We start from the raw sequence: 15,999 nt of genomic DNA on the forward strand, positions 1-15,999 counted from the left end.
CCTGAAAAAGCAACTTGACCACAGCAAAGTCTTCACACACGTTTTAGGCTCGTCAGTGGACACTAAACGAACCAGGAGAGCTGAATGAGTAAACTTTCAACCACAGGAAAATAAAAAATGAGAGTTGGTTCAGTAAAAAGTGGCACCATCTTTATTCATTTTACAATTTGACAATGTGAAGTCTACAGCATGGAGAGAAAACGAGTGTAGATTACAGGAAATTACGGGGACAGATAGATTCGTTCAATATTGGTCAAATCTCCAATAAAACGCCAAGAAAACCTCTAGCTACACATTTCTGTTTGTGATGAGTTATTCAAATGTTTCGGATTGGTTTTTGTCACACAACTACCACAGTATATTCTGAATATTCTTACAAATGAGACTGTCCCGTACCCCGGTTTGTACAACAGTCAAAACTTAAACATCCCAAAATTCTTCCTGGCGGGTAAAATTTCCCACAAATCTTTCCACAAAAAAAAAAAGAAAAGCAAACAAACAAAACTAAATCATACTGGTTCAATGTGAAAAGAAAACATCTTACATTCTGCATGGTGCTAATGTTAATGTGGGGAAACTGTGTGAACGGACCCAAAGAGACAACAGAAAGCAAACCAATACACACACGCCAACATGCACACATGCTACACACGGGACAGATCTAAGCCGGAGACGCAAACACACGTCATTAAAAAAAACAAAACCATCAAAAATAAAGGTTATGTTTCTTTTTGTCTGTCAGGAGACTGAAGAATAATTTGATAGATTTAAATGTTAGAAGAAAAAAAAAAAGTGTATCTGATAAACTAAATGGACTACACTCTTAAAAATGCAGAACATCTACTTTTTGTTTTATGCACAGGAATGTTGGACATTTATTTCATTAAAAAATACAAAAATAAAATTCAAAAAAAGAAACCCACAATCCAGAGTAATAGTCTGAAGGGGATATGTTGGACAAGGGCAGAGAGGGTCAGGGGTTCGGAGGTTTCGGGGGTGGGTGGGGGGAAATCTGAGCCTGCTTCAATCTTAGTCTCCTGGGTCTACAGCAAATGACCAGAGTACTGCTTCACACTGGAAAAAAAAAAGAGAAAAATAAATAAAAAACACAAGAAGAAAATGCAATTCACAAGTCAATGACGGTGTTAATGTACAGCTGAGGGAGGATGAAGTCTTGGGGGAGGCAGAGCGGGAGGAGACACAGGCAACAAGTGAGAAAAGACAGGCAGAGAGGAAGGGGGGAGGGGAGGGGGGGAGGCAAGTGGCAGAAGAAGAGTGAGGAAGAGGAAGAGGAGGAGGAAAAAGGGAGGGGTGTGGTTTAGGCCTTGTGTCCAAGCAGGTGCAGCACACTGAAGGGCGAGGAGAGGGGAGGAAAGGAAGAGAGAGAGGCAGGGTTAGTTACCATGGCAACACTACACTACACATGAGGCGGCGGCGGCAGGTCTACAGCTGGATTAGCATTCGGGCTAGCATCAACAAGGAAGTAGTGTGTTTTATACGTGCCTACTGGTTGCCAAGGGAGACAGAAGAGGAGGAGCCTGTGCTATTTGGCAGACTGTGATTTGTTGTCGGTTGATCTAACTAAAAACAACAAAATCACTAGTCTTCCACACAGCAGCAGCCAGGGGAAGAATCAATCCACTCCCTGCTTCACAGTGAAACGGCTTAGACGGCAGATAGACAAGTTTTATTTTTTTTTCTTAAATTACTCCATTATTCATATTAATGGACAAATGTGATCAACAAGGAAACATGTCAATCACACAAATGTCCAACTTTGTCTACTCCTTCACAGCCATTTCATGCAAGAGGAAGGTTTGAACTAGATGCAGGTTGCATTGGGAAGAAAGGAAGGGGGTTAGTGAAGAAGAGACAGCAGGCAACAGGAAAGCATAACCCGAGAGGGCTAACTAGTATCAGGATGCAAATTCAGAAGCAAAGAGAAACATACATGTACTGACAATCTGGGAAAAACAATTCTGAATCTACGAGGTTCATTTTCATTTGGTGAACGAGCTGCCAATGAAGCATCGTTTTGCTTTTCTTTTAAGCTCGCACGTGTCCACAAAACGTCACTTTCTAAGATGTGTTGCATTGACAAACAATTAACAAAGCAACACAACAGATGTGAGCTCAGACGTGTGCACAATTTGATTGTGTTTTTTTTTTTTTTTAACAGGGTCATCAGGATACCAGGTTTTTAAGACTTTGATACGATTCTATTCAAAATCAAACGACATTGTTACCCGTTTCGTTACCATAGTAACAAAACTACAAGTCCTCGGCATCAATGTTGTGTAATTTCTTGTTTTTCTTTTAGCAAAAATTGCAGGCAAACTTGTGCAAGCTGTTTGAATTGCACAAAAACATTAGCAACGTTACAACACGGAAATGCTGCCAATGATTTTTGTGAAATTTAAACATTGAGCCTACAATTTTCTGAAGGATTTATCCGTCTACAGTCCTGTCTAATGGAACAGATGTAGTTTTTTTTGTAAACGTCTTGTACTTTTCCATATTGTGGATCATTTTGAAAAACAAGCTGGAGACAGGATAGCACAGTTTGATGGAGCTAAGTCAAGCTTCTCTACCTCTAGAAAGACGCAGGCTCATAAGAACTGATGCTGTGTCAGAACTTGCCTGTTCTGTAGAAGGTACTGGGCGTTCTGGATCTGATCCTGGGTGCCAGTGATGGTGATGATTCGGTCCTCAGAACCTTCCAGAGGCTCGTCGATCTTGATGGAGGCTCCAGACTCGTGGCGGATCTGTTTGATTCGCTGGCCTCCTTTTCCAATGATGGAGCCAGCCAGCTGTCGGTGGGATACCGAGGAGAGGAAAGACAAATCAAGCACATGGAGAAACATTTTAGACACTAGGATGACAATTATTAAAGAAAATATAAAGATGAATAACCTCCTAGAATGATCACGTCCTTATCTACTGTGGGAGACAACATAACTAATTGGTCCATCGGCTCAAAGACTAATGAAAAAATGTATCTAAAAAAGGTTGATCACAATGCTGATAACAAAGCTTACTCTGGCTGAATTGTTTTCTTAAAACATACAAAGGGGGGCACATCATGTCATGTGTCTGCCTTTACTCACATCTTTGGGGATGGTCACTTGTGTGGTGATGACAGGCCCACCCATGTCACTGTAGGAGCCACGTCCACCTGTTGGCAGGAGGAGGAGGAGGAGAGGAAGTGAGGACCAGAGAACACACACATGTAAAAAAAAAAAAAAGTACAACTATCTTTGGCTCTATGAATCACACATTGTTTGGCATTTTCTCTCTTTTCCTTTTGATGGAGGAAAACGTGCAGAGACTCACCTGACGGGTAGCTATCCCAGGAGGAGCTGTTGTCTGAGAGGAAGAGAAACAGAAAGGTAAACTAACCCTGACTGAGTGGTAAATATTAAAAGGCAACATCTCTCTTTCTTAACATTTAATACTAAAAAAAAAATCAAAATACTGAACTGGAAAGTCTGGCTGTTCTAACATTTTCATCTGACTAAAGCAGTGGAGTGCTTTTAAATTATTCCTTCATGACATCTCTTAACATTTGTCATAAACTGAGCTGATTCAGTTATCGAGTTTCATTCCACTGGACTTTTAATAAAATACTGTTGTAAAGCATTAGCCAAGACATTATCAGTGAGAGCTACAACATCCTCCTGAACATGCTGCCACTGTGCAGATCTCATTTTGTTTTAAAACATTTCATTCAGACAAAATGTTTGACACAAATATGATAAATTAACTCTAATATCTGAGCAGCCATGCACATGAAGACACACTGAAACATACAATGAGATCAGTTCTCACCATATCCTCCTCCGCTCTGTGAGAAACAAACAGAAAGACAGACGGGTTACACTCTGAACAGCCGAGTCCTTTCATCTTTGAGCTGATCGTGGCTAAATGAACGTGGCGTTTGTAAGATCTAATGTACAGATTATGCAGCAGCAGCCTCATCCATGGAGTAGACTCAACTAAAAGACACCCAGTTTTCATCCATAAGCTAGACTCCTCCTCCCTCCCCTCCCTCTCTCTCTCCATCCCCCCTTCCAGTCTCTCCTCGCATCTCCATCAGCCCCCATTTTCACCTGCTATTCAGCTGCTGCTGTCGCCAGGGCAACAGGCAATTCAAAAAGCTGTTGCTGAGCAACGGCAGGCAGTATCCTGCCAGCTCTCAGAGAGGGAGAGCGAGAAAGAGGGAGAGAGGAGAGAGAGACCTTCCAGTCTGTCAACAAAGCGTTATTGTTGCCTAGCAACCACCCATGGCCACCCCCAGCCCACCCCACCCCCAACATCCTTCCTCTCTGTGCAAGAGAAGCAGGCTGGCCGTGAAAAGTACACAGTAAGAGGGCAATTATAGCTGATTATTATGAGGTGTCTCCGGCTGTGGTGATTATGGTCATTTGGTAGGGAGGTTTGCACCGTGCCAAAAACTTGCCTGTATGCACGATCGCGGCTAACACGAGCGTAAGAACATGCATGCGCACATGACTGACCAGCCCCTGGTTTTATTGTCATAATCTACCGTTATCACAACAACACGATAGACAATCAAAACACACTGTCTGCTGCTAAATCAGGTTGTACGCCAGCCTGAGGACGCTGGAGCCCAATGAGCCGCTTGAACCAGAGCTGCATGCATTTAGTGAAGGGTCACTAACCATGTTATCGCTATAGCGATCCGGTCTGCCTCTTCTGTCACTGGTGACGAAAGTGCCATAAAGGGAGGGAGATGGGGGGGGGGGGGGGGGGGGGCAGGAACAGACAGAGAGAGAAAAAGAGAGAGATGTGGGTGGGGGAGGAAAGAAATAGAAAATGCTTTACAAAAAAAAAAAAAAATACTTGAAAACATTCCAAAGGAAATTTCTGGTCTGGGTCAAACTGCACACACGCTGAGGAAGATTACAGTATAAACACGTTTCCTCTCAGCCATCTTCCCACACAGTAACAGGAACAGCTCTGACAGTGTTATAGTGAGAGAAGTGACAGGTGGTGGTGATGATTATCAGAGCCAAGAGCTGCTGCTTTTTCTCCCAAACCGGAGCTCAAATTAAGCTGAAGAAATGTGTTGGGATTTCTTTGCTGTTCCTGAAGAACACTCGTGTATGTTTGGTACGGGCGTGTCAAACTAAAGCCTTCACATGACTTCATGGATCACTTGCTTTTTCGCTTAATTTTTCTCTGTCGCCATGTTGTTCTATGTAGTGGCATCAATGCCTGACATCACTTTTCTACAAACAGTATCATCAGATTTATATCAGTGTGTGTTTTCATAGTATTATGAGGCGACACTCAACTGAAGGCCTGGTCATTGAAGAATTATTCTTAAGAGCTACAAAGATTGAACGCTTAGATGTCAACTAGTAAATTAAATCACCAACCCATTATAAAAGATGATTTATCTCAGTGATAACATTATCTTGAATTAGAAGTCATACTTTTCTGAATCCAACATCTACAATGTGAATAATGACCCTTGATGTTTTTATCTCTTTTATAGTTTACTAAATATCTATGTTGTAGAAAAAATACGAGATATTTCAAGAATTTTATTTTGGACGTTGGGAGACATCGAGCAACATTACAGATAAGTTACTTTCATCACAGAGTAAATTACTTCTGAATAAAATGTTGAATAATCCACTGATTAATGGGTAGAGGTGGGGGGTCAATACAGTATAGTATCATGATATTTTGCGTGACGATATATCGATTCATGGTCGCCAAGTATCAATATTTCTAGTATATTAATAACAAATGTGCTTTTGAATTTTTATTTTCTGAAAGGTTTGCACAATTCATTTTGAACATTTTGCACTGTTAAAAAAGTCTGCAGTCGTCCGTACATGTTTGTGTTGAGTTAAGTTCGATTAGACTGAAATACAAACAGTTCAGATTGTGAGCTGCATGCAGCCTTTAATGGGTTTGACTTTTATCAGTGATGGTCAGTCTGTGAGTTTGACTCTCATTGAGTAGAAATAAATATTATTTTTTTCTTATTTGACAAAACAGTTCTTGATTTAGTTTAATTTTATGGACATAATATGCAGTTTATAAAGTTATAGCGCAAAATATTAAATCGCAATAATACTGAATCATGACTCAAGTATCTTGATAATATCGTATCGTTAAGCCTCTGGTGATTCCCATCCCATTCATGGACATGTTAATATAATGTAAATGTCTGCTAGTTGTTGCTTTATTATTAAGGCTTAATAAGAATTAAGAAAAAAGATTTCAGAAATGTTCAGCCGTACATTTGAGAAAATAACTTCTCTTATTCCGTGCTCACTGGAGGAGGTCTACTGTTTCTATGAGCTCCGTATCAGCACATGATCATCACACACCACGAGAAATAAACTCTCAACCTGGATTAATCTGGGAGTTAGTAGCAGGTCAGATGAGTTATTAACACTGGAAAGAGGAGGTCATACAACATCACTGTTAAGCAGCCTAGAGCACTTCAAAAAGTCAAGTGCAAAAGGGTGAGTAGGGATCAGGGGAGGGGACGTATGCAGGCTGGGGCGCTACAGGCAAGAAGACTACAGGAATATGGAGATCAAGGCAGCGGTTAGTAATGAAAGTCCAGGGTATGACAAGGGGGGGTGGTTACAAAGAGATATTTTATCAATAAGATTAGAGAAGAAGTGGAGAACCAGTCACATTTAAAAAAACAATAAGTCAGGGGAATATTTAGGGAATACCTCAACACTTCCATGTTATTTTAAACCATCAGAGCCAATCAGTGAAGGAACATAATGCTCCTCTCAGCTACTGTTTAAGATTCCACAGACGTACCGTCCAATGATATCAATGAGGAACCAATGCTTCAGCGCATTACCTTTAACTAGTTCTGCCTACAGTATATGCAGGTCCAATAAAATAACAGAGTATTAAAGTATCCCTGTTCAGAGATGGGAAGAGGCAAAGGTTCGGGGACAGTGACTTACTTTGACCTTTCATCAGAGCCGCGGTACGAGTCATAGTAACGGTCTTCTCTGTGGGCGAGATGGAGATGGGAAAAAGACACACACAAACACACCCAGACATACATTGATGAGCACATACTATTAATGGAATGATTATCATGAGTACAAATGTTTCCTGAGGGGCGCACGCTGGATCACATGCAGTAAACTGGACTTAGTTTATCCTGTCGACTAGACAACATAAAGCAGGCTTTGTGAATCTGAGCGTCGTCTTTGTTGATGCAGGAGAAGAAAAACAGCAAAGCGTGATAGAAGAGTAACAATAGCCTGGTATGTCTGAAGTATGATACACATTAAAACAAGAGGGGGAGGACCCTCAAAAGCTGACTAATGGGTTTGATCATGCAGTTTTCAGGCATTTAAGTGTTCAGCAAATGAAAAGATTGATCTGTCTTAGGCCGGGACAAAAAGAGTCCACACACCATGTTACATCTCACGTCTGAGCATGAGCAGAAAAAAAAGGCGAGCAGGAGAGTGACAGACATAGAAGCAGCAGACTCCACATCACTTCTGTTCAATATCTTACCCTCCTCTGTGTGGGTGACCCATTGGCATGTTGCGACCGCGGGCGCTCCCCCGGCCACCGACCCTGCTCGGGTGGGGCGGAGGGGGACCACGGCGAGGGCTCATCTCTTCGTAGTCCCGACGGGAGGGAGGCGGGGGTCCTCGTCCCCCTCTGCTTGAGGGCATTCGGTCAAAGCCGCGGTCTCCACCGCTGGACCTTCCCCCGCGCATCGGGAACCCTCCCATAAGCCTGCGACCACCTCCCCTCTCCTCAAACATCACAGTGAAGCCACCGTACTCGTAGGTTTCGTCGTAGAAGTTGGGGTCGTAGGGTTGTGCGCGGCCCTTAATGGGAGCCTGCAGAGGAGGAGGACAGAGGGAGATATATTCTGATCAGCAAAAAGACTTCAAAAACAAAAGTTTGTTACTGGAAATATAACACTTAAAGCTCCTGTGAGGAGGTTTTTAGTCTATAACATAGACTGTTATTAGTACTTGGCCTCTATATGAGACAGGATTGATTATCACATTACTGTTATTTTAAATTCTTGAAGACGATTTCAGATGAAGGGATTAGCAGCATCCTGCAGAAACGTTTTTTTTTTATTTTTTTTTTAAATGTTCAGTGGCAAAGTGATGCATGTTACTGTCAAAAGACATCAAGATGAGATTGTTTTTGTTAAAAGAACAATACTTACACAGGTACAGGACAAAAATAGCAAAAAGATAAGAGGTACCACTTTGTCTAGAGGGAGCACCAAAATAGACCCAAGCTGATAATGACTATGAAAAAATGATTTAATGGTCTTATTCGCACAACAAATTCTCACAGACATCTGGAGCCTGACTTGTCAGTAGCTATAATTGTCATCCCATGTGATTGCTTTAACTCCGCTACATTTTGAATTTCTAAGCATCAAAGAATCTTTAATTAGAAAGACATTCATTTAATTGCGCCAAAATGATGTTCTTCTATTGATCAAACTTGTGAACCACATTTTAAGATATTTACCTCGGCGATGAGCTCCAGCATAGTCTTGATACACTCCACCACGCGCTCCGTCTTCCCGCCAACCAGCACCACCCGGTCTGTCGACTGAGGACAACACTCCTGGAACAGCTTGATGCTGGTCTTTGTGTTCTGAAGGCACATAAGACACGGGCACGAATGAGAATGTAACTACACAACATGGCAGATGAAGACCACTAAGCATTTTACACATCATATCACGTCAGTGACTTTATGGGCATCAGGTACATCAGGAACTCCAGGACAGAAAAACATCTCAGACTAACAGGAATGAAACGGTTGATTTATTTATTTAACCCAAACACAAAATATAAAACAGATCATCCACCAGCTGGGATCGATCCAGTACATTCTGGCTGGAACGTGTTTGACATCACTCACACATCTCCGTGTGTAAACTGCTCAGCAGATGATTTCATTTCACATCCCGATCCCTTGTATCAACATACCTCCCGGAGCTCCTTGATCTTGGCTCCCTTGACGCCGATGATGGAGCCGGCAAGGCTCTGATGGATGAGGAGACGCAACTCACAGTCGAAGTCCATGCCATTGTACTGCTGGTACTTAAAGGGACACAAAGTATTTTAGTACTCTAACCTCTTGTCTTAAATGGATACACTTATTTTATGACCGATTGTATCTTCAATCACATTTTTAACACGAAGCCGCAGCGAGAGATCGAGAGATGACACCGTGTAAGTTCTACAAATACGTTTGGATGCCAACAAATTAGAGCGGATTTAGCAGTTTGGGTTATCAAACACAAAAAATCACCTCTAACGGGTGCCTACGAGTTCATTTTTTGTTGCCATGGTATCAAAACACGTATTGGTATCGTTTGATTTTTACTAGAAACTTATACAAGTTTGAAGGTCTGGTACAGTGACACCCTATAAATATAATCAGAAGATGATGGGTGCCATACATTTTGTGAATTGTGTGAGTGAGTTTAAAAAGTTGAAGGTTACAATTTTTTTTCCACCAACAAGCTGCGGATACAAGCTCATAGCAACAGTGTTATAAACGACCTCGAAGCGGAGTGCTGACATAAGCGGAGGGGTTTTGAGCGAGTGCTGTTTCAACCATTCAGCTCCACTCATTTGTAAATCATCAATGCAACAGAGGGCAGAAAGAAAAGAGAATACAGCTGCAGCAAGCACTCTCGATATCTGATTGAGCTGCAACACAACGAAACATTTTCTTCCTCGATACTTTGAAACTACATGATAAAAAAAAAAAATACAATCTCTGATATTATGACGATTGTTTGTAATCAAAAAGCACCGTCACTTTAAAACAGCGACACATCTTCAGTCATATTTTTAACCCGAGAGAGAGAGCACCGTTGAAATTGCACGATGTCGTTGTCAACGTTTTGGTAGCGAAACATTGTCAATGTATTAGTGGAAGACAGTGTGCAGGAGTTTGGCTGCATTTTTAGGAAATTCAAAACAAGACAGTACAGTGTGAGGCGCCTACAACTTTCGCTTTTCTTGCAGTTATATCAAAACATTTTTTTAAACTAGAATCTTTTTGAGTTTTAAAGATTTTGCATCGTGCAGCACACTAGTTTGGTGTTAACTTTGTTCACTGAAAAAAAGAAAAGAAAACAGGTCCTTTACCTCTTCCAGTGTCGGGATAATTTTGAGCAGGATTTCTCCGACTGTCTCGATGTCGGCACTGATGCTCAGGATGCTTCACATTTCACACACCACAGACAAGCCACAGCCACGCACAGGGGGTGGGGACGGAGGCAGCCAGCAAGGCATACCAGGAAGAAGGGAACAACATGTCAGATCAGATAATTCATCACATCCCCCCCTTTTTTTTTTTTTTTTTTTTTTTTTTTTTTCTTTCTGCCAAAGATTCAACAGTCCCAGCCAATTTAACAAACTCAGTCCTTAAAGCTAACATCTAAATGAACTGCTGAGGTCCAGTGTTTTCTAAACTCGTTCATGGTATTTCATGGATTATTCAAACAAAGCAGCCAGAAAATAAAAAACATAAGCTGGTTCCCAAACAATACAATGAAAAGAAAGTAGTATTTTGTCCAGAGAAAGGAAGAGAAGAGACAAAATAAAAGGGGACCCAAAGAAAAGTGACTGCATTTGGTGACTACTGAAGGGGCAAGAAGGGGGGGGGGGGTGAAGCTGAGGAGGATCTGGCAGGAATAGGCACCAGAAAGAACTCTAAACTTCTAAAGCATAGTTTGGTGGATGCACACCACAAACACTTTGCCTATGTGACAAACACAACTTTCAAAGTTAAGGAAAGACAGAGAGAATAAATGAATCCTCTCTACTCTTTCAGATAATTAGCAAAGTGGACCGTTGTAATTGTTTTTTTTTAAGAAATTGTAAATAAAAATTTGTAGTCTGCACCCACCTAAAACCGTAATAAAAATAAACAATGAATTTACTGATCAAGAAAACTTTAGCACAGTTTGTACATGGAAGAAGAATGGCAGACAGCTGAGGAGGAGTATCAGAGCAGATTATAACATGGGAGAAATCAAGTTGGCCACCACCGGGGTTGATGCTTTTTAGGGGAATGGGGGGGGAAGTGATAAACTTAAATCCAAAGAATGCAGAGATGGATGGGACTGGGGAGGGGGGGGGGGTTATCTGTCAGTTCAATAGCTCCAGCAGTCAATAACCAAGATGAAGCAGAAGACAGAAAGGAAGAAACACAAACACGCACACAACAGTCGAGTCCTAGCTTTGCCTTTCAGGATGGATGGACAATCTGAGATCGGTAAAATGAGGGCATCACAAGGAAAGAATGGGATGGTGCGAGAAGCAGGTGAGTATGAGACTAACGAGGGGGGAGGGGGGGGGGACAAGACCACCAAGATATCCACTCTGAGGGGGGAGGGAGGTGAAAACGCGAAAGATAAAGAGGATAGATAATCATCAATGAAAATTAAAGAAAAATATAACACGGACATATTGCACAGATCATAGAAAAGATTTTTAAAAAGACAGTGGCAGATTGTGGAAAAACCCTGACAACACCAGCCTAAGTTTCAATGTTGACGTGACTTTCAAAAATGGCATATTAGGATGTTGACATGGCTTTTACAGGCAGATTTGGACATGAACGCATTTAGGCATTTTGACTCAGGCTAATATAGTGTGAGAACAGGTAGGTTAAAATACAGTGACTTGACAGAGGCAGGATGACTATTTATTATTCTCATCTTCTTGTTTGTTTGACCTGTAGTCAGGCAGTGAGAGGGAGGAGCTTAGGGACATACCGCTCAGGCCCACTGCTGTCTGGGACTGACACACTGGCATTGTACTGGGCGTGGCATGGGCAGGGGCCAGGGCCATTCGAGCACAGATGTCAATCAAGTAAGGCGCCCATTTAGGGACAGGGCACGATTATGGACAGGGCCAACCAGGGTGTCAGGTGGGCGGGCGCAGGAGGGGCCATCCAGAACATGGGCAACAGAGGAGGAAGTGGGCAAAAAGTCAACAGTAAAATAATAAACAAGGGAGAGGGAAGAGGGGAGAGGAATACATTTTTAATATACAGGCTCTACAGCGTTCAAACGTGACTTTAATTTGATTCTCTCAGAGATTGGTTCTTCAAAGAGAGAAAAGGAGAACATGTGACATTGGAAAATGGGTAATGGCATATTAAGAACATGAAGATTTCAATGTTGGGGAATAGACCAGAGACAGTGAGAAAGAGGGGTAAGAACAAATTGTGGAGCGCTACAGAAAGAGGCAATGACTTCATGAATTAAGAAATGGCCAGGTTGCCTTAAAAAAAAGTTTGCCTGCACTGCAGGTGACTTTATTTAAATCCACACTGTGCCTCTAGATTTAACATTACAAGAGCATCAGTGGTCTTGTTTTCTTACAGTTAATCAAACTGATGACATGAAATTGGACTTTTGTTCCAAGGGCCAGTTTAGCTGAGGCAATGACAGGAGATTTTACGTAGGAACAAAAGGATTACATCAACCCCAAAGGGTTTGTCAGAAGGCTTTTATCAACTCAGCTAACCACACCCCTTGTTTACAAAGAAGAAAACATTGTCAAATACTACTATGAGTTTTAAAGGGTTAATGTCTGTAGAACAGCTGACTTACAGGAGGGGGGCTGGCTCGTTTAGAGATGCTGAACACCAGTGGAGGGATAACTCAAGAATACAAAATCAAAAGGCGAAACGAAAGAAAGATTCAGAGCATATAAAGTAAAAATACTCACATCTGTACGGAGGGCTTTGATGTTTTTGCCACCTTTCCCAATTACAGCTCCTGCATTCTGAGAACATCAAGAATTGTTATACAAACTGGCACGTCACAAAAAAACATTACAAGTTGAATAGTGGAACTTAAAGACAAGGTTTTAGCATTAAAGTAAATGTCTAGAGAAGCACACGCGCTTAAAAATACGCCTAACAGAGGCTGAAAATTAAAAATGTGGCAACCGATCAGTCAAAAAGAAAACATTTTAAAAAAGGAAAAAGCTATCAGAATGGAAAGGAGTATAAAATCTATTATCATATAAAGGTTTGTCTGGAATGTGAAATGAAAGGAGAGCTGATTTACTTTGCTCTGCAGGAGGATGCGAAGCTCAACCATCTCGTCCGAGTTCCTGGAGCGCTTGAATGATTTCTGCTCATCTGCATCCTCAGCAGGGCGCTTACCTGGAACCAGGAGATAAAAACATACAATGACAATCCTGCTTGCACAACCGTTCACAGAATTATATTAGATAATGATTTTTAAAAAAGTCAGTAGTATAGCAAACACAGCATCATATGTTCAAAACATACAAAAAGATAACACTACTTTAGAGAAATAAGGTGTTAATACATCCAAAAACAGAAATACATTCATGTCCTAAAACAAAACTGCTCTGTCCTTTCACTGTTCATGTAAAAAAAAAAAAAAATCAGTCAATACACTTTTAGACAAAAATAATCAAGCACAAAGTTGTATACCGTTGGTCTCTGTGTTGCTGAATGAAGAGTCCTCTTGCTGTTCGATTTCTGTCTCCATGGTCTTCTGACAGCGGTAGAGATGGGGTGGTGGGCTCCTCGGTCCGGGAAACAGGCAACAGGAGCAGGAAGAGAGAAGCAGAGAACTGGCCTCTGTGAGCTGTGGTGGTCTGTCAAAATAGTAACAGGAGGAAAAAGGAGATGAGATAGTTGAGGAGGCTTCATGCTCCCGAGATGACAAACAGAGGGGGGGAGAAAATGCAAAAGAAAACCAGCACTCACCGATATTTATTAGCGGGATATGGGCGTGTTGCTAGGCGGAACTTATTAATAAGCAAGGACCAAACAGCTGATGCGACCTGTAAGGGAGGGAGAGGCTAGTTGAAACACTAACATTATGAAAATGGCCTGACACAATTTATATAATATTTAAATGACATGTTTGAAAACGCATTGGTTGATATTGTTTATTAAAAATGAAAGACATATTATAATTATTATTATTATAAATGCTTTGAACGAATACCAAAAATTCCCCAACACCGTCTGAAACACGCGACCCGACTGAATGACCGGTGTTACGGTGAAACAGGTGACCGTTACAACCCCGAGACGCTTCCGGATAAAAGTCACCGATTAACACGGTCGCTCGTTTCACCGTAACACCGACTGTTCCCCTTGCCTGACAACACGACGAAATCTCACTTTCAAAGTAATTTATCGTTTTAGAAACTGACACTAAACTTCGGGAACGTTATTCAAACGCCGACCGACACACCGAGAGTGAGATGGCCGTTGGCTATGCTAAGCTAACAGCTAACTAGCCTGGAGGCTAAGTGCGTTAGCTCCGAAAGGTCCGTCGTGTTGCGTCCGTATTGGCAGTTTATCCACACGACGATCTACCTCTTTAAAACCCCCACTTAACCAGTCATATTCAAGCTAAGGCCTCATGATCTGGTGCGAATGTGTTGATATAACATGAACAATCGGTCAGTACAAAAGGCACTCGGGAGTTATTCGAGTTAGCTGCTAGCTAATTTCGCCATGTTGAGCACAAGGGGGGGGCAAGGCAGGCCAGCTAATTAAGCAGCGTTTGCATCGGACACGACAAAAGTAATATTACCCGCTTCAATAGAATGTCTTTCTGTAGTACCTTAGCTTAGTAACTGAATTGAGAAAACAATGTTTCGGGTTGAAAACAGGAAAAATATCGTCAACAACACCAACCTGCTGTGCTTACTACGCCTCGCTCGTCCCCCTTTCTTCTCCACCTAACCTGGGAACGAACGAACCGTGCCAGAGGGCGCTGATTGGTTGAACGGAGAGCACATCAAACAGACGAGCGAAACGATTGGCTAAGGAGGGACGTCAATCACAGGATATGCGGAGGCGTTTCCACAGCGACAGCATTAAGCCCTCCTTTCCGGAGTTCTGCTCGGTCCAAGTTATCCGCGGCTGTTGAAGTCATTCCTGTTTTAACAGCATTGTCCGCATTCTTATGCAAATACGTGACTGTCTACGAAGCTGCGTGATTGTTAGGCATAAGAAAAGCTTATGTATATTAGAGCTTTCATTGTCATCTTGAATGGACACAACGCTGAGGTAAAGGGGTTGGGTTGGTCAACTTTGGCGCCTTTGCTGCTTTCACTAACACACCTGGAGCTACACGCATGAAAAGGGCTGTCTCTATGCGTTTGAATCTCACCTTTACATCAACATTTCACCAGTTTTTATACTACTTTGACTTCTCTCTGTGTTTAACACTCACTCTCTTTATCTCTCTCCTCCACAGTATCCAGTCGTGACTATCTGCAGAGCTGCAGGGCTTATCCGTGCTGAGATGATCACAGAAACATAACAGAAGTCAATCCCACAGTCCTCTTGTATCATAAATATCTAACCTCTCATGCCGATGAATCAACCAACAGATTAGGTGTCAAGTACTTTCAGAGATCCAGGTAGGAGATGACCCCTTAAAATACAAAACAAAACTCTGTTAAGCCCTCAGTGGCTGCAGTGTGTTAGTCCATGAATATCATTAAATGCAACAGTTAAACCACTACATGTACTCTACACCTGCAACAGACTGATATCAGACCAGGGCTGAACAGTAAACCCCAATTTGTAATCATTGACAAATGAGTTTTTGCAATAATCACATTGCAAAGGTCTGAATTTATCTCAATAATTAAGAAACAAAATGCAAAGAAGCACCGCTTGCTCATTCAGAATTTGTACATTTTAATGCTCTCTCACACCATTTTCATTCAGTCAGGATGAAACTCAAGCAAACTATCAGCTACAGTTAGTAATTTTTGCAAAGCAGTGATAAAAAAAAAAAATGCACAATTTATTTTGGATTGAGGAGAAACATGTTGCAAACAGCTTTAGCTAAATCTAAAACAGATTATTTTGTTATTAGTTTATTTGTCATGCTTCATCCTGTTCCACATATAGTGCAGGCCTAAGAATAAGATAGACTTGATTTAAAAAAAAAAAACA

At 41.7% G+C, this 15,999-nt stretch overlaps 1 protein-coding gene across 7 annotated transcripts; it reads right to left on the reverse strand.

Moving 5' to 3' along the window:
- Positions 1-128: 128 nt before the first annotated feature.
- hnrnpk (heterogeneous nuclear ribonucleoprotein K) lies at positions 129-14,837 on the reverse strand. Of its 7 annotated transcripts, none has more exons than XM_061038890.1 (17): positions 14,725-14,837; positions 13,780-13,856; positions 13,501-13,667; positions 13,106-13,203; positions 12,762-12,818; positions 11,801-11,844; positions 10,167-10,239; positions 8,994-9,107; positions 8,527-8,655; positions 7,537-7,871; positions 6,972-7,019; positions 4,683-4,722; positions 3,829-3,844; positions 3,334-3,366; positions 3,108-3,175; positions 2,592-2,810; positions 129-1,074 (listed from the first exon to the last, which is right to left on the reverse strand). In XM_061038890.1, exons 3-16 carry the CDS (start codon positions 13,556-13,558, stop codon positions 2,610-2,612), a joined length of 1,314 nt encoding a protein of 437 aa, XP_060894873.1. In that variant the 5' UTR covers positions 13,559-13,667; positions 13,780-13,856; positions 14,725-14,837; the 3' UTR covers positions 129-1,074; positions 2,592-2,609. The 7 variants fall into 7 exon arrangements, with proteins under 7 accessions (XP_060894873.1, XP_060894875.1, XP_060894874.1 ...); XM_061038892.1 differs by having other exon boundaries at positions 2,641-2,810; positions 8,994-9,098; positions 14,725-14,836; XM_061038891.1 differs by having other exon boundaries at positions 2,641-2,810; positions 8,994-9,101; positions 14,725-14,836.
- Positions 14,838-15,999: the final 1,162 nt, after the last annotated feature.

This window comes from Labrus mixtus, chromosome 5 (genome assembly GCF_963584025.1).
Source record: "Labrus mixtus chromosome 5, fLabMix1.1, whole genome shotgun sequence".
NCBI classification, from domain to species: Eukaryota; Metazoa; Chordata; class Actinopteri; order Labriformes; family Labridae; genus Labrus; species Labrus mixtus.

Bases quoted from the DNA above. Each gene is read 5' to 3' on its own strand.
- hnrnpk (XM_061038890.1), bottom strand. From the start codon at position 13,558: ATGGAGACAGAAATCGAACAGCAAGAGGACTCTTCATTCAGCAACACA. The intron at 8,656-8,993 runs GTATGTTGATAC...ATGTGCCTTCAG, and splicing joins AGATCAAGGAGCTCCGGGAG to AACACAAAGACCAGCATCAA. The intron at 3,176-3,333 runs GTGAGTCTCTGC...TCCTGCCAACAG, and splicing joins CTGGGATAGCTACCCGTCAG to GTGGACGTGGCTCCTACAGT.